The 18,784-nt window shown below is 44.9% G+C and overlaps 2 protein-coding genes and 3 long non-coding RNA genes across 6 annotated transcripts; 1 reads left to right on the top strand and 4 right to left on the bottom strand.

The window, feature by feature from the left end:
* Positions 1 to 249: 249 nt before the first annotated feature.
* LOC115252665 (uncharacterized) lies at positions 250 to 2,339 on the bottom strand. The gene is made up of 2 exons (XR_003890990.1): positions 2,207 to 2,339; positions 250 to 583 (listed from the first exon to the last, which is right to left on the bottom strand). It is a non-coding gene; the product is annotated as an uncharacterized lncRNA (long non-coding RNA).
* Positions 2,340 to 4,456: 2,117 nt separating this feature from the next.
* Positions 4,457 to 7,883, bottom strand: igsf5a (immunoglobulin superfamily, member 5a). The gene is made up of 7 exons (XM_029848288.1): positions 7,737 to 7,883; positions 7,083 to 7,373; positions 6,355 to 6,474; positions 6,243 to 6,267; positions 6,065 to 6,156; positions 5,922 to 5,986; positions 4,457 to 5,042 (listed from the first exon to the last, which is right to left on the bottom strand). Exons 2-7 carry the CDS (start codon positions 7,351 to 7,353, stop codon positions 4,953 to 4,955), a joined length of 663 nt encoding a protein of 220 aa, XP_029704148.1. The 5' UTR covers positions 7,354 to 7,373; positions 7,737 to 7,883; the 3' UTR covers positions 4,457 to 4,952.
* A 22-nt stretch (positions 7,884 to 7,905) lies between these two features.
* On the bottom strand, positions 7,906 to 10,188 carry LOC115252631 (uncharacterized). Of its 2 annotated transcripts, none has more exons than XR_003890956.1 (5): positions 10,007 to 10,188; positions 9,363 to 9,548; positions 8,966 to 9,184; positions 8,588 to 8,799; positions 7,906 to 8,057 (listed from the first exon to the last, which is right to left on the bottom strand). It is a non-coding gene; the product is annotated as an uncharacterized lncRNA (long non-coding RNA). The 2 variants fall into 2 exon arrangements; XR_003890957.1 differs by having other exon boundaries at positions 8,588 to 8,908; positions 9,021 to 9,184.
* Positions 8,735 to 13,842, top strand: LOC115252632 (uncharacterized). Its single transcript, XR_003890958.1, has 3 exons — positions 8,735 to 8,854; positions 13,448 to 13,520; positions 13,598 to 13,842. It is a non-coding gene; the product is annotated as an uncharacterized lncRNA (long non-coding RNA).
* Positions 11,625 to 17,997, bottom strand: LOC101078120 (glucose-6-phosphate exchanger SLC37A4-like). Its single transcript, XM_029848286.1, has 11 exons — positions 17,872 to 17,997; positions 17,379 to 17,458; positions 17,098 to 17,258; positions 16,450 to 16,682; positions 15,161 to 15,407; positions 13,071 to 13,223; positions 12,910 to 12,995; positions 12,717 to 12,830; positions 12,540 to 12,605; positions 12,317 to 12,455; positions 11,625 to 12,249 (listed from the first exon to the last, which is right to left on the bottom strand). Exons 3-11 carry the CDS (start codon positions 17,243 to 17,245, stop codon positions 12,083 to 12,085), a joined length of 1,353 nt encoding a protein of 450 aa, XP_029704146.1. The 5' UTR covers positions 17,246 to 17,258; positions 17,379 to 17,458; positions 17,872 to 17,997; the 3' UTR covers positions 11,625 to 12,082.
* Between the last annotated feature and the right edge of the window lie 787 nt (positions 17,998 to 18,784).

Below are 18,784 nucleotides of genomic sequence, written 5' to 3'. Positions count from 1 at the left end.
AGGTAGGATGGAGCTAGGCCTCTGAGGACCTTGTAGGTCAAAAGAAGGGTTTTAAAAATTATTCTAAATTTAACGGGCAGCCAATGAAGCGACGCCAGTACAGGAGTCATGTGACCTCTGTGGTCAATACCTGTCAGAACTCTGGCTGCAGCATTTTGGATCAGCTGGAGGCTTCTTAAAGAGTTGTTTGGACACCCTGTGTTGAGGTTAGGATTTTTGCAGGACCCGAAAGCAGGCAAGACGCGTTGATAAAAATTCCAAAAACTAGTCTTTATTTAACAAACTCAAGCTCGCAGTCCTCCTGGACCGCAGGGAAGCACTTGTCCAGTCTTCCAGAGTGGACAAAGAGCTCCAGAGCGGAGCCAACACAGGAGTCAAGTCCCACGCAAGCCTCACTCCTGCAAGGCGACGTGGAGACCAGAGAAAACACCAAAACTCTCTGAACCTGGTGGACAGGCGCTCCGTCCCTAAATAGGTGGCCTGATGTAGGTTGCCGACAGGTGCGCCCGCCTGCGGCACCAGCTGCAGCAAATCACCTCCTCCAAGCCCCCTGCAGGAAAAACCAAACACACAACCCAGAACCCTGGACCCCAACACCCTGATAATAAAGAATTACAATAGTCCAGCCTGGAAGTAACAAAAGCATGAATTAACTTTTCAGCATCATGGTGGGTCAGTAGCTTCCTGATCTTTGAGATGTTCCTCAGGTGAAAAAAGGCACTTCTAGAGACTGTTTTAATGTGTGAGTTGAAGGACAGATTTTGATCAAAAGTTACTCCAAGATTCCTCACAGAGAGACTAGATGTTAATGAGATCCCATCTAGAGTGATCATGTGATCTAACCTATCCCTGAGAGGTTCAGGACCAAACACCATGACCTCAGTTTTCCTGGGTTAAGGAGGAGGAAATTTGAAGACATCCAGGACTTTATGTCTTTAAGACAGGTCTGGAGCTTCACTAACTTCTCTGTCTCCATCCTGCCCTGGGGACATGCCTGGAAGACCTCCCTAGGGAGGCGTCCAGAGGGCATCCCTAACAGGTACCTGAGCCACCTCAGCAGACTCCTCTCAACATGAAAGGAGCAGCAGTTCCACTCCGAGCTCCTCCTGAGTGACTGAGCTTCTCACCCCCTCTCAGGGAGCACCCAGCTACCCTGCGGAGGAAACTCATTTCAGCCGCTTGTATCCGTGATCTTGTCCTTATGGTCACTGTCCTGCTGTCAGCAGTGTCAGTGATGGCTCTTTAATGGCTGTTAACCAGCACCCTTGTTAATCTTCATTTGTCTCTTGGCTGGGTTCCATTGCAACCTGTTGATCCCCTTAGCCTCCTCTCTGGTGGGGAAGCCAGAGCCTGATTTAGGCACCATTCTGCTCCACTCTCCAGGGCTCCACTGCCATCTTGCCATTCATTGGCTCTGTCTCTTTGTGTTTGGGGTAGATAGTTTAGCTCCTTTGATCACAGTCCCTTTTTAGCTTCAGATCACTGCTAATAAATGTCAGTGATGCACTAGAGCCCCATAAGACTGAATTCTTCAGCAGTTGCTGTATGAGAGGACACATCGTATGTGGTCCCCCTTTGGTGTTAAACATCTACAAGTGACGCTTTCTTTATTATTTTACTGTTTCCTTTTTACGATCCTTGTTTCTTTTCTTTATCTCAGTCTACTGATCATGTGGGTTTTGATTCCTTACTAATGTGTTTTTCCCTCCTCCATGTCGTTTGTTAATTTCTGATAATTATGTTAATTTGTCTTTGGAGTTTGATCTCATTAATGGACATAAAAACAGGTGGTTGAAGTGTGTTAATATCAAATATTTGAAGATCACCACTGACTATTGTCGAATTGTTTTTTAATGTAGTAAAAACCTTTTTTTTTATATTCTAACTCCCGTCTGGCCCGGGTGCATTTGGACCCATCTTCATTGAGCTCTAGTTTAAGGTTAAGCTTTTGTCTGCCTATAACAGTGCTGAGATCTCTCTCCAACCAGGTAAACACCTCTTCACACACCTGTAAACACTCCACTTTCACCTGGGCCACGTGACCACAATGACTCTCCTGATAGGCACCACTATCAACTGGTTTCTATGGGCCTTTGTTTCACCAATGAGCCTGAATGGAAGGGAACTCATGAAACCTAACCCACCATGATGGGCGTTTGGCCCTTTGATGCTACAAAAGCTGAAATAGTTTATTCTTCCACCAAACCTGTCAGAAGTGAAGAAGCTCTTCAGATGAGAAGCCAAAATCTTCCAGTTACTTTCATCAGTTCAGTTGACCTACAGAGAGCTTTATGGATAAATATGGCCTGGATGTATGAGAAGCTCAAAACCTTGAGTCCTGCAGCCTGTTTGGGGAGAAGCTCCATGGACATTTGGACCACGTCATTTGGTCAGGCACCTTCAATAGACCAACCACGAGTGCTGTAGTAGTCTTAAGAGAAGAGCCATCTTTACATAAACTGAGCTGAATGAGGTCCCGCTTTGGTTTAGCACTTCAAAGACAAACATTAAAGCTTTAAATCTTTTAAAAGGGTTAAAACAATTAAATGGACCTGGCCACTTTTACTGGCGACTGGTTCGTAATTATTATGTGACACAATGACGTCATTTTATGTGCACCGTAGTGTCCGAACAATCATTTTAAACTCAGTCCACTATGTAATTCACTCAATCCACGTCCCCAATGTAGTGAGTAGTGAATAGGGAAAGAGTGTGTGGTTTTGGACACAGCATTTTAACTTGCATAAATTTAGCATTACAAACCTAGAGTTAGGGTTAGGTTAACCTAACACTAACGCTAACCTTAACCTTTCAAAGGTCCAACCAACGAGTGCTGTAGTAGTTTTAAGAGAAGAGCCATCTTTAAATAAACTGAGCTGAGTGAGGTCCCGCTTTGGTTTAGCACTTCAAAGACAAACATTAAAGCTTTCAATCTTTTATCCTCTACTTGATAAACTGCAATTGTTTATGTAACTGAATACACTTTATACTGTACTGTTGAAATAGCTGCTGACATTAGCAATTTAAACATTAAGACAATACATATACAAGAAATGGAATCACAAATATTCCTTGAACATCTACTTTCTGAACATCAGAATCTTCTTTTCAGATACAACCAAAAGAAAAGTGTCTTGTTTTACTATCTGAAAAGACTAATGGAGCGGATGGACAAAGAGGAGTTAAATCATTTCTACAAAAATATTTCCATGAAGTATGATGAGCGTCCTCCACAAATAAACACTGACCAAACTAAAACTCCCTCTCAGGCCATTCAGGACCTGCAGGAGGCCAATAGTCAGATTCATGCATTGAATAGCCACATACAGGAAGACATTGTGACCCTGGAGGAACATTTCAAGGATCTGAATAAAACAGTACCTTCAAACCTTCAAAATATATTTGATTGTCAGAATGAGAAGAACCTCCTCCCCAATATTGGACTGGATACTGAAACCCAGAAACTTCTGGAGAGCCACAATAAAATGAAAGAGCAGCTACAGTTTACACAAAACCATCAACGCATCAATGAGAACCTCATTGAAGAACTTGCAGAGGACGTGGATAAGCTACATGAAAGAGTCAAAATCCTTCAGGAAAGGGAAGCGTGCAGTACTCCATTAGAGCAAGTTGAAAAGGAGAACAAACTTGTTTGGGAAACTGAAGTTTGGGAAGAAAACATCAATGGTATTAACCAGCAGTTGTCTGAAGACATCAACAGGGGCGATGACTTAAATGGACAGCTGAAAAAGACCCAACGCCTGTTCTTTATTTACAAGAACATCATCAAGAATTACTGTAAAGAAACGTTTGCCCTCCGTAGCACTGTGAAAAAGCTTGTGGAAAAATTAGAGGATAATCAGACCTCAGTATACAAAAGTAATTTCAAGTTCTTCAGTCCAAAGTGGAAGAAGCATCAAGCAGAGATCAGTCTTCTAATTAGCCAGAGGCGTTTGGCACGGGACAGCATTGAAGACCTCAAAGAGCAGCTGGACAGGGCAAAATACATCTATAGCATCTTTAGGATCATGTTTGAGAAGATTCAGATGGAGGTTGATGAACTTGAGGAAATAATAAAGTGGCTTGATGACAGGCTGCTGAAAATTAGTCCTTCGTTGAGCCAAAGAATGTGTAGATGGTTGGGGCTAGCACCAGCAAAAGAAGAAATGGAGATGGCCATCCTCAGAATACAGAAACGTGAGGCTAAGTGCAGACTGAAGGATCTTCGAAAGCAGCTTTTGGATGTCAAACGCTTTTATTCTCGATTTGAACACATCACAGGGAAGATTAAGGAGGACAAGAATATCCTTCAGAAACGACTGAGAACATTTGAGGAGAAGCTGGAGAGTACGATTCAGGAAGAAAGAATCAGAACAAAGGCATTCGAACATTGGAATTGAATATTTATGATTGTACAACTGTTGCCTGAACATGGAGTCGTTGTGTTTTAAGGAAATATATGACATTCTGTATAAAACTTGTCAAGTTAACATACATTAATGCGACTATGATAAAAAAGCTCTTCATGCCTCTTCATATAAAAAAATCTTTTGACATAATCTGCAATCTCTGTCAAGATTAATATTAAACTAGAAAACAATCACTTGGAGAGCTCAGTCCTCCACCAAGGAGGTAATTTCCTGACATATAGAATATTCGGGCATTAGTAATAATGTTACATGACTTACATGGCCATTCCTTGTTGTCACATCCTCAATGATGAAGTGTTCAGAGACTTTTATCGGAATCATCCAAAAAAGCCGTAAGTGCAAGGGGGGATTTGCAGATAGAATCGGTTAAACTCATGTCCCAGTGATGACAGATGATGATTTTTATTTTTTAGTGTTTCATGCAACCAGCCTCACTGACACTTGATCATAAAAGTGCTCATTTCATGTTTTCTTTATAAGCCAACATTTGTCCAGCGCCACACATCCGACACCTCGTTCTGCTCAAACTGTGGTGATGTGTCTGTGTTTCTTGAACGCTGAACCCCCTACAGCGTCATAAACAGCTGGATGACTGTTCACTACATCGGACATCTAAAAGTTAAAACAGAAAATAGTTTGCATTAATATTGTATATTAAATTAAGAAAGAAACACTAATTACATGAGCTCCTCAAACTCCACGCTGGCCTGCGGCCCCGCAACACAAACATTCAGAAAAGCCGGCGATAGCGTTCGCCGTTCTTGTCCCCCTCTCTAAACCAGGAGGGACAGCGAGCGTCTGATCTCAGTAACGCCTACATGGCGTAGGAGAAGAACCAAGCAGGACCCTTCTCCAGCTTCCTGTTGTTAGAGATGCTGCTCTGCTGCCGGACTCCGCTGGTTCTTAGGTGACGTAATCGATAATTACACTGGTTGTAATTTGTAAAACGACACACTTATTTGCCTTTTTCTACTCTCTGCCAGAGAAAACACGTTAGACTCAAGATGCCTGACATTTTTCTCCAGCCAAGTGATTCGTATTGTTGATCTACTTGGCGTTGGAGTGGTTAAACCTCACAACAAAAGGTTCCCTGTTGGAATCCTCTAGCGGGCCAGCAGGGCCCATCTGTGCAGGGTTTGCATGTTCTGGGCTCCTCCTACAGTCCAAAGACATGCTTTGAGGAGGACATCAGTGGGATAATTCAAATTGTCCTTAGGGTTGACGGGTAGAGCGTCCTTCCATCTTGACCCTGCAATAAACTGACGACTCATCCAGGGTGTCGGGGAGAACCGGCAGAAAGTGGGTGGATGGATATGCTATTAATAAAATACTTCATTTTCATTTGTAAGTATAATGACATGTATTTATATGTATATATTTATGACTTTTACCAGAAGGAATTCAAACCTTAAAACAGTCAGGAGTTCACCTTTACAGCACACAAATATTTACAGCGGTTGTTGTGTCGTGGGGTCACACTGGAAATCCTACCTCAAATATGCTGGAGCCCTTTGCTTGGGTCACCCCACTGTCAGAGCAGTCCCAGGGACCTGAACCTAGCGTTAGACAGAAGGGTTACATCTGCTCTGGCATAGAGAAACTGAGACGTTTGCATTAATCTGCGTGTTTCCTACTCGTATGATCATCTGAAACATATCCTTGGTTCTCTTTGCCGTCTTGCTGTCCTGAAGCATCAGTCCTCTGACTGTGGGACCTGGCTCTACGCCTGCACGCAAACACAAGCAGCAGCTGAGCTGAACAAACCTTCCCAAAGACAACCTCAAATGTGTGATTAAAAGCAAAGTTTCTTACTTTATCTCATCTTGGTAGGTGGTTTCTGAAGAAGACAGATGATTGATTAATTACTGCGCAGTGCGTAAAACACCAAAATGTTACGTTTTTATCGAGTGGGACTGAAAGTTACGTTTGCCTATCCTGCGTTTGTAGCAGAAGATGATTCCAAAAATGAGTAAAAGCAGCAAAGCGAGACCACCAATGGACACGACCATAGCTATCAGCACGGTCCAGTCTGGAGGCTTGGGAACTGGTGGGGGAGTCAGCAAATATCTGGTTATTACACTCCCACATACAGAGATATACCTGGTTATCACACACACACACACACACACTCACACACATGTGGTACAAATACATGGTATAAATATCATTACTTTTTAATCAATCTTAATTGGGTTTCGGTTTTCAAAAGACACTAGTGAGAAGGAAGGATGGATGGTCACAAGTTGGCGACGCGATAGCCAAAGTGCTAAGGTACGCTTTGTGCTAGTGTGGTTTTTGTTAAGCGGGAAGTGCTTCAGAGGTGAGAACAGTCCTTCCTGCAGGGTGCGTATTGCACTTTATTTCAGTCATCTGCACCGACTGTACCCTCGGTGGTTCTGCCCCTGCTTCAACCACTTCTCCTTCTCTCTGGTCATCTTGCTGGGGTCTCGACGGGTCCATCTCTGCTGTATCCACTGGCACAAAGTACTTAGTCTCAAGCCCTTTCTTTAAGTTCCTCTTGTCTACCTGATAAGTGAGTCTCTTGCCGTCTGTGACCGCCTGCATGGCCTGTTCAAGTTTCATCCTTTTGCTGTCATGGATGCAAATCGGATATCCCCAAACTTTTGAACAAGATTGATTTAATTTTCTTACCAACCACCATGTCGACAGAGCTTGACCTCGGACTGGTGAGTGCTGCCACCGTGGCCCAACACTCCACAGTGGCACTGCTGACGGCCTTGAAATTGAGGATGCTGGTGGAGTTGAAGGAGTCCCCATCCTCCACGCTGCTGGTATTGTAGAGGCTGCTGTTCACAGCGATGCCATTGAGGCTCCATCCAACTGTAGGTTGAGGGTACCAACCCCCTGTTAGACACTGAAACTCCACCTGCTGGTCCTGGGTCACAGTCATCTCACTATTCATAATGCTGACTGTGCCACTCTCTGAAAAACACACACGCATTAGAGCAGGACGTGCTTGTCATACATGTTCGAACTAAAAGTACATACACGGTTCGTCTATTTCATATACGTGAGTTTGAGGTGTTGGCTTAGCCTTTAATGTCCCCAGACATCAAAACCATCAAGCATCTGTGGGATTCGCTGGACAAACAAGTCTGGTGGCCCTTAAAGCTCTGCTGCGAACATTGTGACAAGATGCTGCAGCAAAATGGTGGAGGGAGGTGCAGACCCCGACGGATCAGGGCTGTTTTGGTTGGGGACCGACACGATATCATTCAGGTGGTCATAACGATGTGCCTGCTCACTGTAGCTCCCCGAGACCTACAGGAGATGCTCCTGACTGACCTTGTACAGTGAGACTTGCTGTCCTTGACCCATACGCTCCGAGCACACGGCAAACAACTGGTCCTGACTGGTTGCGGGTGACACTCGAGATGGAGAACTCGACACAGCTGGTGTCATTGTCCGAGCACAATCGAGCGGAAAATTGCTCTGAGGACGGTATCACTTCAAAGCTGTTGTCGAGAGAGGCGCTGAGGACCAGCGAGTCGTTGATGTTCCAAGTCATTACTTTCCATATCCCTGGTACGGTGGCGTTGAACCGCACGGTGGAGTTACTCAGAACTGCAGTCCTTGCCGGCTCCAGCCTGAAGTCCTGGGACAGAACTGAACAGAAAAAGGAACAAATGTGAGCCAGTCGTACAGCTCATGATTGTGTGCAATCAAGGATTTATTTAAAATCTAAATGTACATTTTTGTCCACAAAACAATGAATATTTGCTTGTCTTTATATGAATGTACAGTATATGAATTTCTGTACTGAGGACTTTAACATGTACATGAGAGCACACTGAGTTAAGATTACTTAGGACTACTTATAATTACTTTGGATCACTTATGATTACTTAGGATTACATACTTTCTGCACGATCAACAATTGTTGTCCAATCAGTGCTTAAAGCTGAAGACGTGAAAAGGTGTAAAACTGCTTTGTTTTGTTGATTTGTGATAAGGTCAAAACTTGGAACTGCAGCGTTTCATGGTTTGTGTTATAGTGTAGCAAAAAGTGACACAACTATCGAGCTGAGAGCAAATAATTGATAAGTATGTGCAACCTGAAATATATATACATATACAGTGTATACAGTATGTGTGTGTATGTGTGTGTGTGTGTGTGTGTGTGTGTCTAAACTGACCTGAAACGAGGCACAGAGATAAGCAGCAGTAAAAGCCGTGAGGCTGTGATGTCCAGAGAACAGTCATGTTGGTGCCGTGATCCTGGAAGGAGGATGCAGAGACCAGCTGGGTGATGGGACACTTCGTGGGCCTGCTGCTCACATCCAGTTAAAATGAATCATTGATCCCGAGGTCCTTCGAGGAAGACAACAACCTCGACTGGCTCCCACGGCTGCGTGTTGGGAGTGAATGTAACTATCACGATGAGCAGGTCATCAGACGCGCAGGTACGACTCCGCCTTCATTCTCTTTATGTTTCCATTTTTGATAAATCACTATCGCTTTAAGAAACATTCACACATATAGAAAAAGATCAAGAAATGAAACAATGGACTTACAAGGTGTAGCTGGACAAACAGGTCCTGAAAAAGAGCGCGAGCTATGGGCGGTCACCTGTGGCTGCTGCTGGGAGCAAGGTCCAGTCTTTTATCACCTGTCAACCCTCTGGAGGTGACAACGTCCGAAACTGGCGTGTTGACGTGGGCGTGGTCGAAACATGACTGGGCAGCTGCAGTGTTGCACCGTTAAAGTTCAGCATTTTTGGTTGCTTGTTGAATCTGGTTCAGAATAAATATAGTCTGTTAAACCATAAAGCTTCATCACCCTTTCAAAAACTCAACTGCAGCTACAAATCTTGGCGACTTCTCTGTGTGTTTGTTTTGGTGTGTGTGCACGTGTGTGTGCACGTGTGTGTGCACGTGTGAGCGCACCCTCCGCTCTTTCCTTCTTACTCACCTGTGTCCGCTCTCTTATTCAAGACCTGCTTCTTTGCTCTTCTGCTTCATCATCTAATGAGACAACATGGAGGCCTTGGCCCCCTGCTGTCCATAAAGCCTCCAAAACAACATTCATGAGCGGGTTGAAGGAACCCAAACAACATTCAAGGGTTCCGAGCAGTCAGACGGCAGAATGTGGTTCTGCCTGAAAGGATCAAAAACAAGAGAAAATTTCAGCCTCTTGGTTTCGCTTCTTCATTCATGTGCAAAGTTAGAAACAACAACAATGTGAAAACTGCAGCATGTTAAAACTCGGCGCTACTGAAGGTAACCAGTGGATGTTGACGTGTCGCTTCAAGTTGGTTTGATCCACCAAAGTTAAGAAGTCCTGAATCCTAATCTCCTTTTAAGACTACTCTATGCAGTGGACCCCTATCGTGTAGCCTCCCTAGACTCTTGTAAGAACCACTATTGTTTCCTTTCAGCTGTCATGAAAGGACAAGCGTCCCACATACAGTGTTAGCTGTTAGCTTGCGTTCTGGTAGCTGAGGGGTATTGGATCCACATTTTATACCCCAGAACGTTTCAGCTGGCCTCAGTTTTTTAATCTTCTGTGTTTTTCTTGATTAAAAAGGCCATGAACAAACTCAGCTTTTCCATTACCTGTGCTGCCGGTGCTGCCAGGGAAGGGGCTCATTTTTCCGCTGTCACACCTTCCCTTTTGGCCGTGGACCCTCGTCTCTGCCTCTGCGTAGCTGCACTGTTTTCACTTGCTCAATTTCCTTCCTGACTTCACAACCACTGATGTTACTCTGCCCACCACAGATGCAACCTTTGTCCATCAGCTCTGCAGTCCTCAGTCCTCTGCCCCCCCCCCCCCCCATTTATAACTCCTCTGTTTCCCCTTGCAGGCCGCGGCTACTTGCCTGGCAACTGGAAAGCCCAGTATCCAATTTTGCCCCGTGGAAGTAAAGGGCCCTCAGACTCCACAGACAGGCTATCCAACCCATCGCTGTTAATTGTTTTTGCTCTGCTGACCCTTGGAGTCTTTTTCTTATTCATTACTGCCCCCTTCTGTTCTGGAGTGTGGACCAGATAATAGTCCACCACAACATACAACACACACACACACACACACACACACAGCATTTTTGAGGTTCCTTCAGTTGTACTATTGGCCACTCCTGCTTGGTGGGTCACTAAATCCCTTTAGTTCACTTGCATGCTGTGATTTGTCCTCTGTTGGAGATGATCAACGTGCACAGCTCTTGCTCGTTTCCATCTCTCGTCTGTACTCTTGACACATTCCTAGCTGATTTTTCTGAGACAGCTTAAACTGAGAAAGGGTTAATTTACAACATCTACACTCTATTTCCAGAAGTGCAGGAAGGTGCTCGTGCTGCTCGTGCGTACGGTGGTGAACGATGTGTGTAACGCTGTGTTTGTCAGAGAACGTGGTGACCTCAGGAAAGGAAACAAAAACTGTCTAGAAGACTGGAGTTTTCCCTGGCGAAGGTGAAACGATGAGAGCTGGACCGCTCCTGCTGGAGAAGCTCCTCATCACACTAATTAGCTGCAGCTGCAGGGGAGATGGGTCAACCAGGCCCCCTGGTGGGAAACACACAAGAGCACAGCCCCGAACACACTGCTGCCTCAGGTCACCTCCACATCTTCCACAGCTCCTCTTCTCCGAGCGGTTTCTCCAAACACCTGAAACACCCTAATGGTTTTTGCACAAAAACTCCATGAATACTCTCTTGGGCTGTTCCCTCGTTCAAAGTCAATTCACTGTTTAGGAATCTTTGTCGCTCCCTTTTTAGTTGTTTTCAATTCAATCAATCTTAATTGATACAGCGTCTGTTACAATCAAAATTGTTTCTAGGCGCTAGCCATGACCCAGTAGGGTTCCAGCAGCCTGGTGATCAGGTGATCATGTTTCTGGACCCCGGCAGCCTCGTCCTCTAGCAGCATAACTAACCCTACGTTAACCTGATAATTAGACGACCCCCTAAATATGATAATTATGTCTAGGATAAAAACTGCAACTACAGAATTACTGACTATCAGCTTTCTCAAAGAGGAAGGTTTGAAGTCTAATCTTCAAAGTAGCGATGGAGTCAGCCTCCCGTACCTGGACAGGGAGCTGGTTCCATAGCAGGGGGGTCTGGTAGCTAAATGCTCGGCCCCCCATTCTACCTTTAGAGAGTTAGCATTTGCTGAGCTATGTTCATTTGTAACTTGTTTTCAAACAGTCAATAACAGTCATGCTGTGACTAGAAGACCTGGGAGGGGGGAGTTCTTTATTTAGTCTTTATTTGCGCAAGAAATGCTTTTAGTCAGCTTTCGTGTCACATTATGAACAGTTCAAAGTAACAAACGTGCAATAATGTTGCGTTCTTTTGTTGGACCGATGTACATGCTGATCACATGACTTCAACATATGGAATTAGTAGTAAACATTCCACTTTGGTTTGACAAATTCGATACAATTTTTGGATCCCACTTCTCACCTGAAGCCAGCTGTGATAGGCTCCACCCCCATGACCCCAGGGTGGATGCATGCATTAAATGTGTGGTTCTTCTATAGTATAAAGGTATCCTTATTGTTACTTTGTACTCAAGTTTTGTTAAACTTTACAGCCATAATTTAAAGAAAGGCTCTGCGTGGTCATCCGTGCTCTGGTGTTCAGAGACCTGCTAACAATCCCAATCAATTTAGACCTAAGTCAAAAGAATGCTTTAGTCATTTTTCTTGGAGATTCTTCCCATTCTGGTGTGCATGTTGCGCAAAAAAAAGAAGCCGATTGTGGTGAAAACCATTATGAGTTCAGCAATCCAGAAGGCCGTGTCCCAGCTGTATTGTTTAGCAATCGTGCTGAAGGGGAGTCCTGCCATAAAAGCTCCGACTGCAGGAAGAAAGGGGAAATGGTCAAAGTGCAAAGCTTCCTTGAGGGTTGGGCTGGTGTAACTTACCGTTTGCCATCAGTGCCACGACTGCATGAGAAGTCCCACAGAAATTTGAAGGTGCGCTTTCACTGGCTATCACCCCAAACAATGAAATTGGACCATAAGAAGAAAACCCAAACATGGCGCCGAGCAAGAGGATCCAGATCTGGACGGGAGATGTTTCTTCTTTTAAAAGGTTTTTACTGAATCAGAGCCAACAGGGTTTTTCCAAAGATTTACTTGATTCTACCTCTTTTTCTGACACACCAAGGAGGACTGAGATGGGATGGATGAGCTGGACCCACAGAGGGGTCTCCTTTGTTAAAAGAAAAACAGCCTTTGTTCCCTTTACAATGCTGGCAAATTACATTCTACCACAATAATGTGATGATATACTCACACAACATCAGGTGTAACTATATATTACCTTTGGGACATCCGGTGTGATGGTGACTCGAAAGAGGTACATGGACAAGTACATACCAGCCATCATGATAATAAGCAGGCTGTGGCGAGGGTTGCCATGGCTACCCAAGCCTTGCTGGAAAGTGTCAAACAGATGATATTTGTAAAACTGAAAGAGAAGCAGAGATCCTAATTGCACCCTGCCATCCACTCACGCGGGCTACAGCTCTGTCTGTGAGGAACCCTGAAGCCAGGCTGCCCACAAAACCTCCAACTTCCAAAGCACTCATGTACGTGCTACCTGTGAACAAGGCAGCTGAGGTTTCCATGTGTGCTCCGTGAAAGTCTCAGCTGTGACCAATTCTTATAAGCATACCCATGAGAGCCGTCTGCCCCTTCTCCTGCATGAGAAACAGCTGTCCCCAGTCAGTGGCAGCTGTCTTCACCCCAAATACCACCAAGTAGGTCAGAGACAGCACCCACAGGAATGGTGATAGGAGAAAGTCCGTCAGGGTGCACTTGCCGTGACCTGGGGTGTGGAAGCACAAACAGCAAGATTGTCCACGCACTTTAATTACACTGGCTTGCTAGACATCAAAACTAATGTTGAGCTTTCTGGACTATTCGTTAGGTAATGACGTTACTTTGAAAAAAGGCTTGGATGAAACACGTGGCATCACTCTGACCACACGTCATCGTACGTACGTTCATACAGAATTGGTTCAGTTCTTGAGTTTTTCTTGCCTACTTTAGGAAGAAACTACGAGAGTATCTGACCACGGGATCGAAACCAAAGAACAACAAAGATCAGCTGTGAGATATAAAGGTAAGAAGTATTTGAATTCCAATATTTCTGCATCAATTTGTCGTAACTAAAATACCTGGTTCCCAAAAACTAAATAGTTGGACAACCTGTGGTGTGACCCGCTGATTGTTTGGAGATCGCCAGTGAGGCATCGATGGGTGACAAGTTGAAATGAGCAGAGGAAATCCACAGTTACCCTTTGCATACAATTGTTGCTACCAACATGGCCATGTGTGTCCACCATGGCCCAAAAAGCTCGACCAAGGTCATTTCTGGAGGTCAAACCAACACCCCTTTGTTCACGGATGAACGTGTATTTTGTGTTGCAATGACATCAGGACATTTTCATGTTGTTTCGAGGCACATCGCTATGATATCTGCAATGCTAACTGCGGCGTTGCTAACTGAACAGAGTAGAGTGGAGGAGAGTGAAGTTGGTCCTGTCAAAGGAAACCTGTTATAAACAACACCGATCATTAGGAAATGTTGGTTTAGTAATAGCGTGAATTTAAACTTGATGTGCTCCTGACCTGCAGTGGTCAAAGCTGGTCTGAGGATCAACCAGGGTCAACCAGGATCAATCAGGATAAACCAGGGTCAACCAGGATCAATCAGGATAAACCAGGGTCAATCAGGATCAACCAGGGTCAACCAGGATCAACCAGGGTCAATCAGGATCAATCAGGGTAAACCAGGGTCAACCAGGATAAATTAGGATCAACTAGGATCAACCAGGATCAACCAGGGTCAATCAAGATCAATCAGGGTAAACCAGGATCAAACAGGATCAATCAGGATAAACCAGCGTCAATCGGGATCAACCAGGGTCAACCAGGATAAATTAGGATCAACTAGGGTCAACCAGGATCAACCAGGGTCAATCAGGATCAATCAGGGTAAACCAGGATCAACCAGGGTCAACCAGGATCAACCAGGGTCAACCAGGATCAATCAGGATCAACCAGGGTCAACCAGGGTCACCCAGGATCAATCAGGATCAACCAGGATCAACCAGGGTCAATCAGGATCAACCAGGGTCAACCAGGATCAACCAGGGTCAATCAGCCAAGGGTCCTAAATGCACATGGGGGAGGACTGTAGGAAAGCCTGATCCAGTGGAGGAACCAGATGATTGACAGGTGACTGCAAAATGCTTTGGAAGATTTCAAATCTTTAACTGTTCTTTGGTTATGTTGTATCACTATTGCTGAAATAAAGAGCATTTCAAGTACATTCTCCCTTAAAGACTCAACTTAAATTGTTGACAGTTTAAACTAAAACATAACCTTCTGGTTTGTAAATGCGTGAAGTAGAGGACAAATAAACAGTGAATAGGACAAATTAATCAGTTTTTTGAAGCTACATTTGTGCTTTGAGTTATTACACTGGATCAAAATTCGTGGCTTATAACAAGTAAAGATAAATTTGAACTTTTTCCAGCTAGAATTTAACGTCTGGTCCTGAATTGCGCAGCATTCTCTGCTCTTACTTGTGCTGCCGATTCTTTGCGGCTGATTGGTAGGCTGTCACAAACGCATCGGGACTAGCGGTAAATTCTTAAGTCGCTGCTCGCTGACAGACAACAGAACTATCACACACATTTGTCAGCTCAATACAACATTTGTTCAAAACCATTTTGGTCGGAGCCAAACTCAACTTACCAGCCCTAGCATCTTTCTTGGCTGATAGCTCAATGCTGGGCAGACCTACATCCTTTGGATCGTTCCTCACAAAAACCAGACACACAAATGCGAAGGCAGCACACAGAGTCCCCGACATGGTCAGGATGGTCCTCCAGTCATAATACTGCAAGAGCACTGTGACACATATCGGACCCAGACTCCCAGCCAGATTCATGCTACAGGACAGCAGGGACCACCATGTCCCAAACTGGGATGGCTCAAACCACTGAAAAGAGAGAAAGAGAAAGAAGCAAGACACATCTCGGCAAATCTTTTCTATACTATAACTCTAGAAGTCAAAAATGACTCAAAAGTGAGCAGGCAAAAACATTTGTTTTGGGATATTTTGCTTCTTTAACACGTCTTCATGAGCCTGAACAATCGTGTGCCTACGCTGGTGCCGTTTGATGATTGTAAATGGTGGTTTCCCATAAAAATACACTGAATTTTCCAAACAGAATTTCCTGACTTTAAAGAGGGATTACACAGACAGTGTGGATATACAGGTGAATTCCGCCATATTGACTGAGATGGGGCCATTTTCCCAGCGAACATGAGACCCAGATGTGCAGACACGAGCACATTCGTCGTCAATCAGGGTGCACGAGCACCAGGATGGACAAATGACACCACGTACCCCCAGGATTTATACTCTATAGTGCAGAATTTCTGAGGAAAGTGTCAGAAACACCTGCCCATGTCAGCAAAAGGGTGAAAGGAAAAGGGAAAAAATGATTTTACCAAACTAGTCAAATTCCTTTTTCACTGGACAACATCTGAGGATCTGCTATTATTATGCTCTCTAGCAATCTGATCTGTTTCTCCACCACATGCCAGAGCCTATTTATGGAGCACCTTTAACGGCAGCTAAGTTTAAAGAGGCGTCTCACGTCTCAGCGGTGCCGCTGGTCGGATCAGAGGAGAGAAACTTGTGAAGCAAGTCCCAGAAACTCTTCAACTACCAACCAGGCAGAACTTAAAGAAGAGTGAAAGTAAAAGAGAAGCAAGCGTGTAAAGGCCTCTGATCTCAGGCAGTTCTAAACTCTGATCATTACCGTCACCATGGTGCCATAATATAGCTGACAAAGCTAGCTGAAGCCCACAGCTTCACTTTACAATAAAGCTCCAAAGAAACAATTTCATTTTGACAGCAGATCTTTGAAAATGTCTAATTGAAATGTGTTTTATTTTCATCTCGAATCAAAATAATGGGACATCCACAAATTGTCAATTCTTTTCAATAATCTCTATATTATCAGAGATTTTACCTTGCGAAGGACCTTCCCACATGGGGGCCAACCACAACCTTGTCCCAGGCCGTTGATGAACCAGAGCAGGGAGAACATGGCTACAGTGGAGGCCTGGGAGAAGGCGATGTTGATTCCACCCACCAGCAGCAGACCTATGGAGAACAGCCAGCGGGCGCTGATGCGGTCCGAGAGCACCCCGCTGATGAACTTGCTGATGGCATAGGCCATGGTCTGGCTGCTGGTGATCAGACCTGCCAACAGGGACCAAAAGGGACTTTTCTCGGTTCCCAGCACAGCAGTGGGGTCTGCAGGATAACCGCTGTTCTAGCTTACATCCGCCTCCATGCTAACATTTATGGTTTGGATAAACTAGATAGTTCTTATGAAACTATTGCTGTTGTCAATAATAGCAAATAGCCACAATGTTGAAAATAATGCGAACTATATTTGAACAAATATTCTCTGAGCTGTTGTGATGTGAGATCCTCCACTTATTTCAGAGCCCTGAAATAAAACAATGTTGTTGATTGGTGGACAGAATTACGATTTAGCAGAAACAAGAGAGAAGAAGAAGAAGAATCAAATTCAAAACAGAGCTTCTACTGCAGACAGTTGCTAAAGCCGCTGCTTTCCCCCAACTAAAAGGCAACAATACTATCAGCTCACCCAAGTCGTCTTTGTCCAGTTCGATTTCCTCCATCACCGAGGGCATGACGAAGGAAAAGGTCTTCCTGTTGAAGAAGTAGAGCGCGTAGCCTGTGAACATGCAGAGGAAGATGGCCGCGCGGTAATAGCCATAGCTTCTGGCTGCCATGATTTTATGACCACTGCAAATACAGACACACAATTCAACACTTTTAGTGCGGCGCTGTGCGAGTCGTCCACCTGTCAGCGACTACACACATATATATTCCATGAGGAGACACGGTCCACTGAAAGACTGGTACCTCTCAGGGAATGTGGGTCGTGGGGTCCGGGACAGGGAAGGGAACGCTTTCACTTGTTTGAAAACGAAGACAACATGGATCTATGAGGAGAAAAAGACACGTCATCTGTGGTGTTCAGAGATGTTGCATCAAGCAGGAGCATGATATCAGCAGGCCAGGTGGAGTCGGACCTGGTTGAGGACTAGGAGGTCTCTGACTCAGCAGAGCTCTGTCCTAATGAATCGCAATTGAATAACATGTTGTGTGAAAAAAATTAAATGTAGCAGGCAACATACATTTGGACATTTGACATTATGGTGATGGGTTCGAAACCTGCTGGACCTTGAGTAACCACTACAGGAACCCAGATCGAATGTACCCCCAAACACCAACTAAAACCTCAACTAACTCCGCTGTCTTGCTGGACATACAGTGAAAATACCAGCATTCCTTATTGGTGCTGCTCCCCCCTGAAGCCACCATGCTGGGGAGGGAACGCCGGGAAATCTGTTACCTTCCAGCCGCGTCTCCTCGCTGCTCCTAATCCAAGAGAACGACCACCTCAAACTCATTCGCAACACAGACACGGGCTCTTTCTCCCTCACTCCCCCCTCGCCCCCCGTCTCACCCTCCCTCCTGTCTCACTCCCCCACGTCCCCCCTCTCACTCCCCCCCTCTCTTTCACTCTCTTTTCCTCTCTCTGAGGGGAGGTAGGGAGCTGCGAGCACTCAAACATTTCTAGCTATTTTATATATATATATATATATATATATATATATATATATATATATATATATATATATATATATATATATATATTAGATGTTGGTGGTGTTTTTTGTGGAGTTTATTCTTTACTTTTCATTCTTTTGGTGTGTAACCAGGGAAACTAATCCAACGGTTAATAATCCACAGTTGGCCAATCCAGAATCTGGAACTTTGGCTGACTAAACCAGGTCAGGAGTGGCCTGAGATGCAGAAAAGAAGGTCATTACTGGCAGAGCCAGGCAGGCCGGGGGCCGGTAGGGCCAGTTACAGGGTTAGGCATGGAGCCCAGAGGACCTGGCGGAGAGTGTGTGCAAGGCTGGACTTTGCATACTGGGGAGGTTGGCTGATGACTGAGGAGACTGTAACAGGTGTACTGGTTTGGTGTGATTGTCTTAAATCAGCCCGTGACATTACCACCCCCAAGAGATGGCTCCTGACACCCCTAAAATCATTCAGGGGGTTGTATGCATTGGGCCTAGAACTTCTGACAACCAGACCATTCTGTCCTCTCTGCCAGGTGGGTAGAGGAGGGAATCCTCAAAACCAAAAGAGTCCATCTCATCAGCTGTGGGGCTGGCAGGATCTGGAAGTGGGACCCCTCATCATCAGACCAGATGATGAATTTCAAGGACTGCCAGCCCCTCAGCATTGTGGAGAGT

The sequence above is a fragment of the Takifugu rubripes genome, chromosome 15 (assembly GCF_901000725.2).
Source record: "Takifugu rubripes chromosome 15, fTakRub1.2, whole genome shotgun sequence".
In the NCBI taxonomy this organism is placed as follows: domain Eukaryota; kingdom Metazoa; phylum Chordata; class Actinopteri; order Tetraodontiformes; family Tetraodontidae; genus Takifugu; species Takifugu rubripes.
This window is presented reverse-complemented; position numbering and strand designations above follow the sequence as displayed.

Bases quoted from the DNA above. Each gene is read 5' to 3' on its own strand.
- LOC101078120 (XM_029848286.1), bottom strand. From the start codon at position 17,245: ATGGCAGCCAGAAGCTATGGCTATTACCGCGCGGCCATCTTCCTCTGC. The intron at 13,224-15,160 runs GTAAGTTGAGTT...TCCACACCCCAG, and splicing joins CAAGAAAGATGCTAGGGCTG to GTCACGGCAAGTGCACCCTG. The intron at 12,606-12,716 runs GTAATATATAGT...CTTTTAACAAAG, and splicing joins TCACACCGGATGTCCCAAAG to GAGACCCCTCTGTGGGTCCA.
- igsf5a (XM_029848288.1), bottom strand. From the start codon at position 7,353: ATGAATAGTGAGATGACTGTGACCCAGGACCAGCAGGTGGAGTTTCAG. The intron at 6,268-6,354 runs GTAACTTTCAGT...TGTCTTCTTCAG, and splicing joins CAAACGCAGGATAGGCAAAC to AAACCACCTACCAAGATGAG. The intron at 6,157-6,242 runs GTAAGAAACTTT...GTTTGCGTGCAG, and splicing joins ACCTACCAAGATGAGATAAA to GCGTAGAGCCAGGTCCCACA.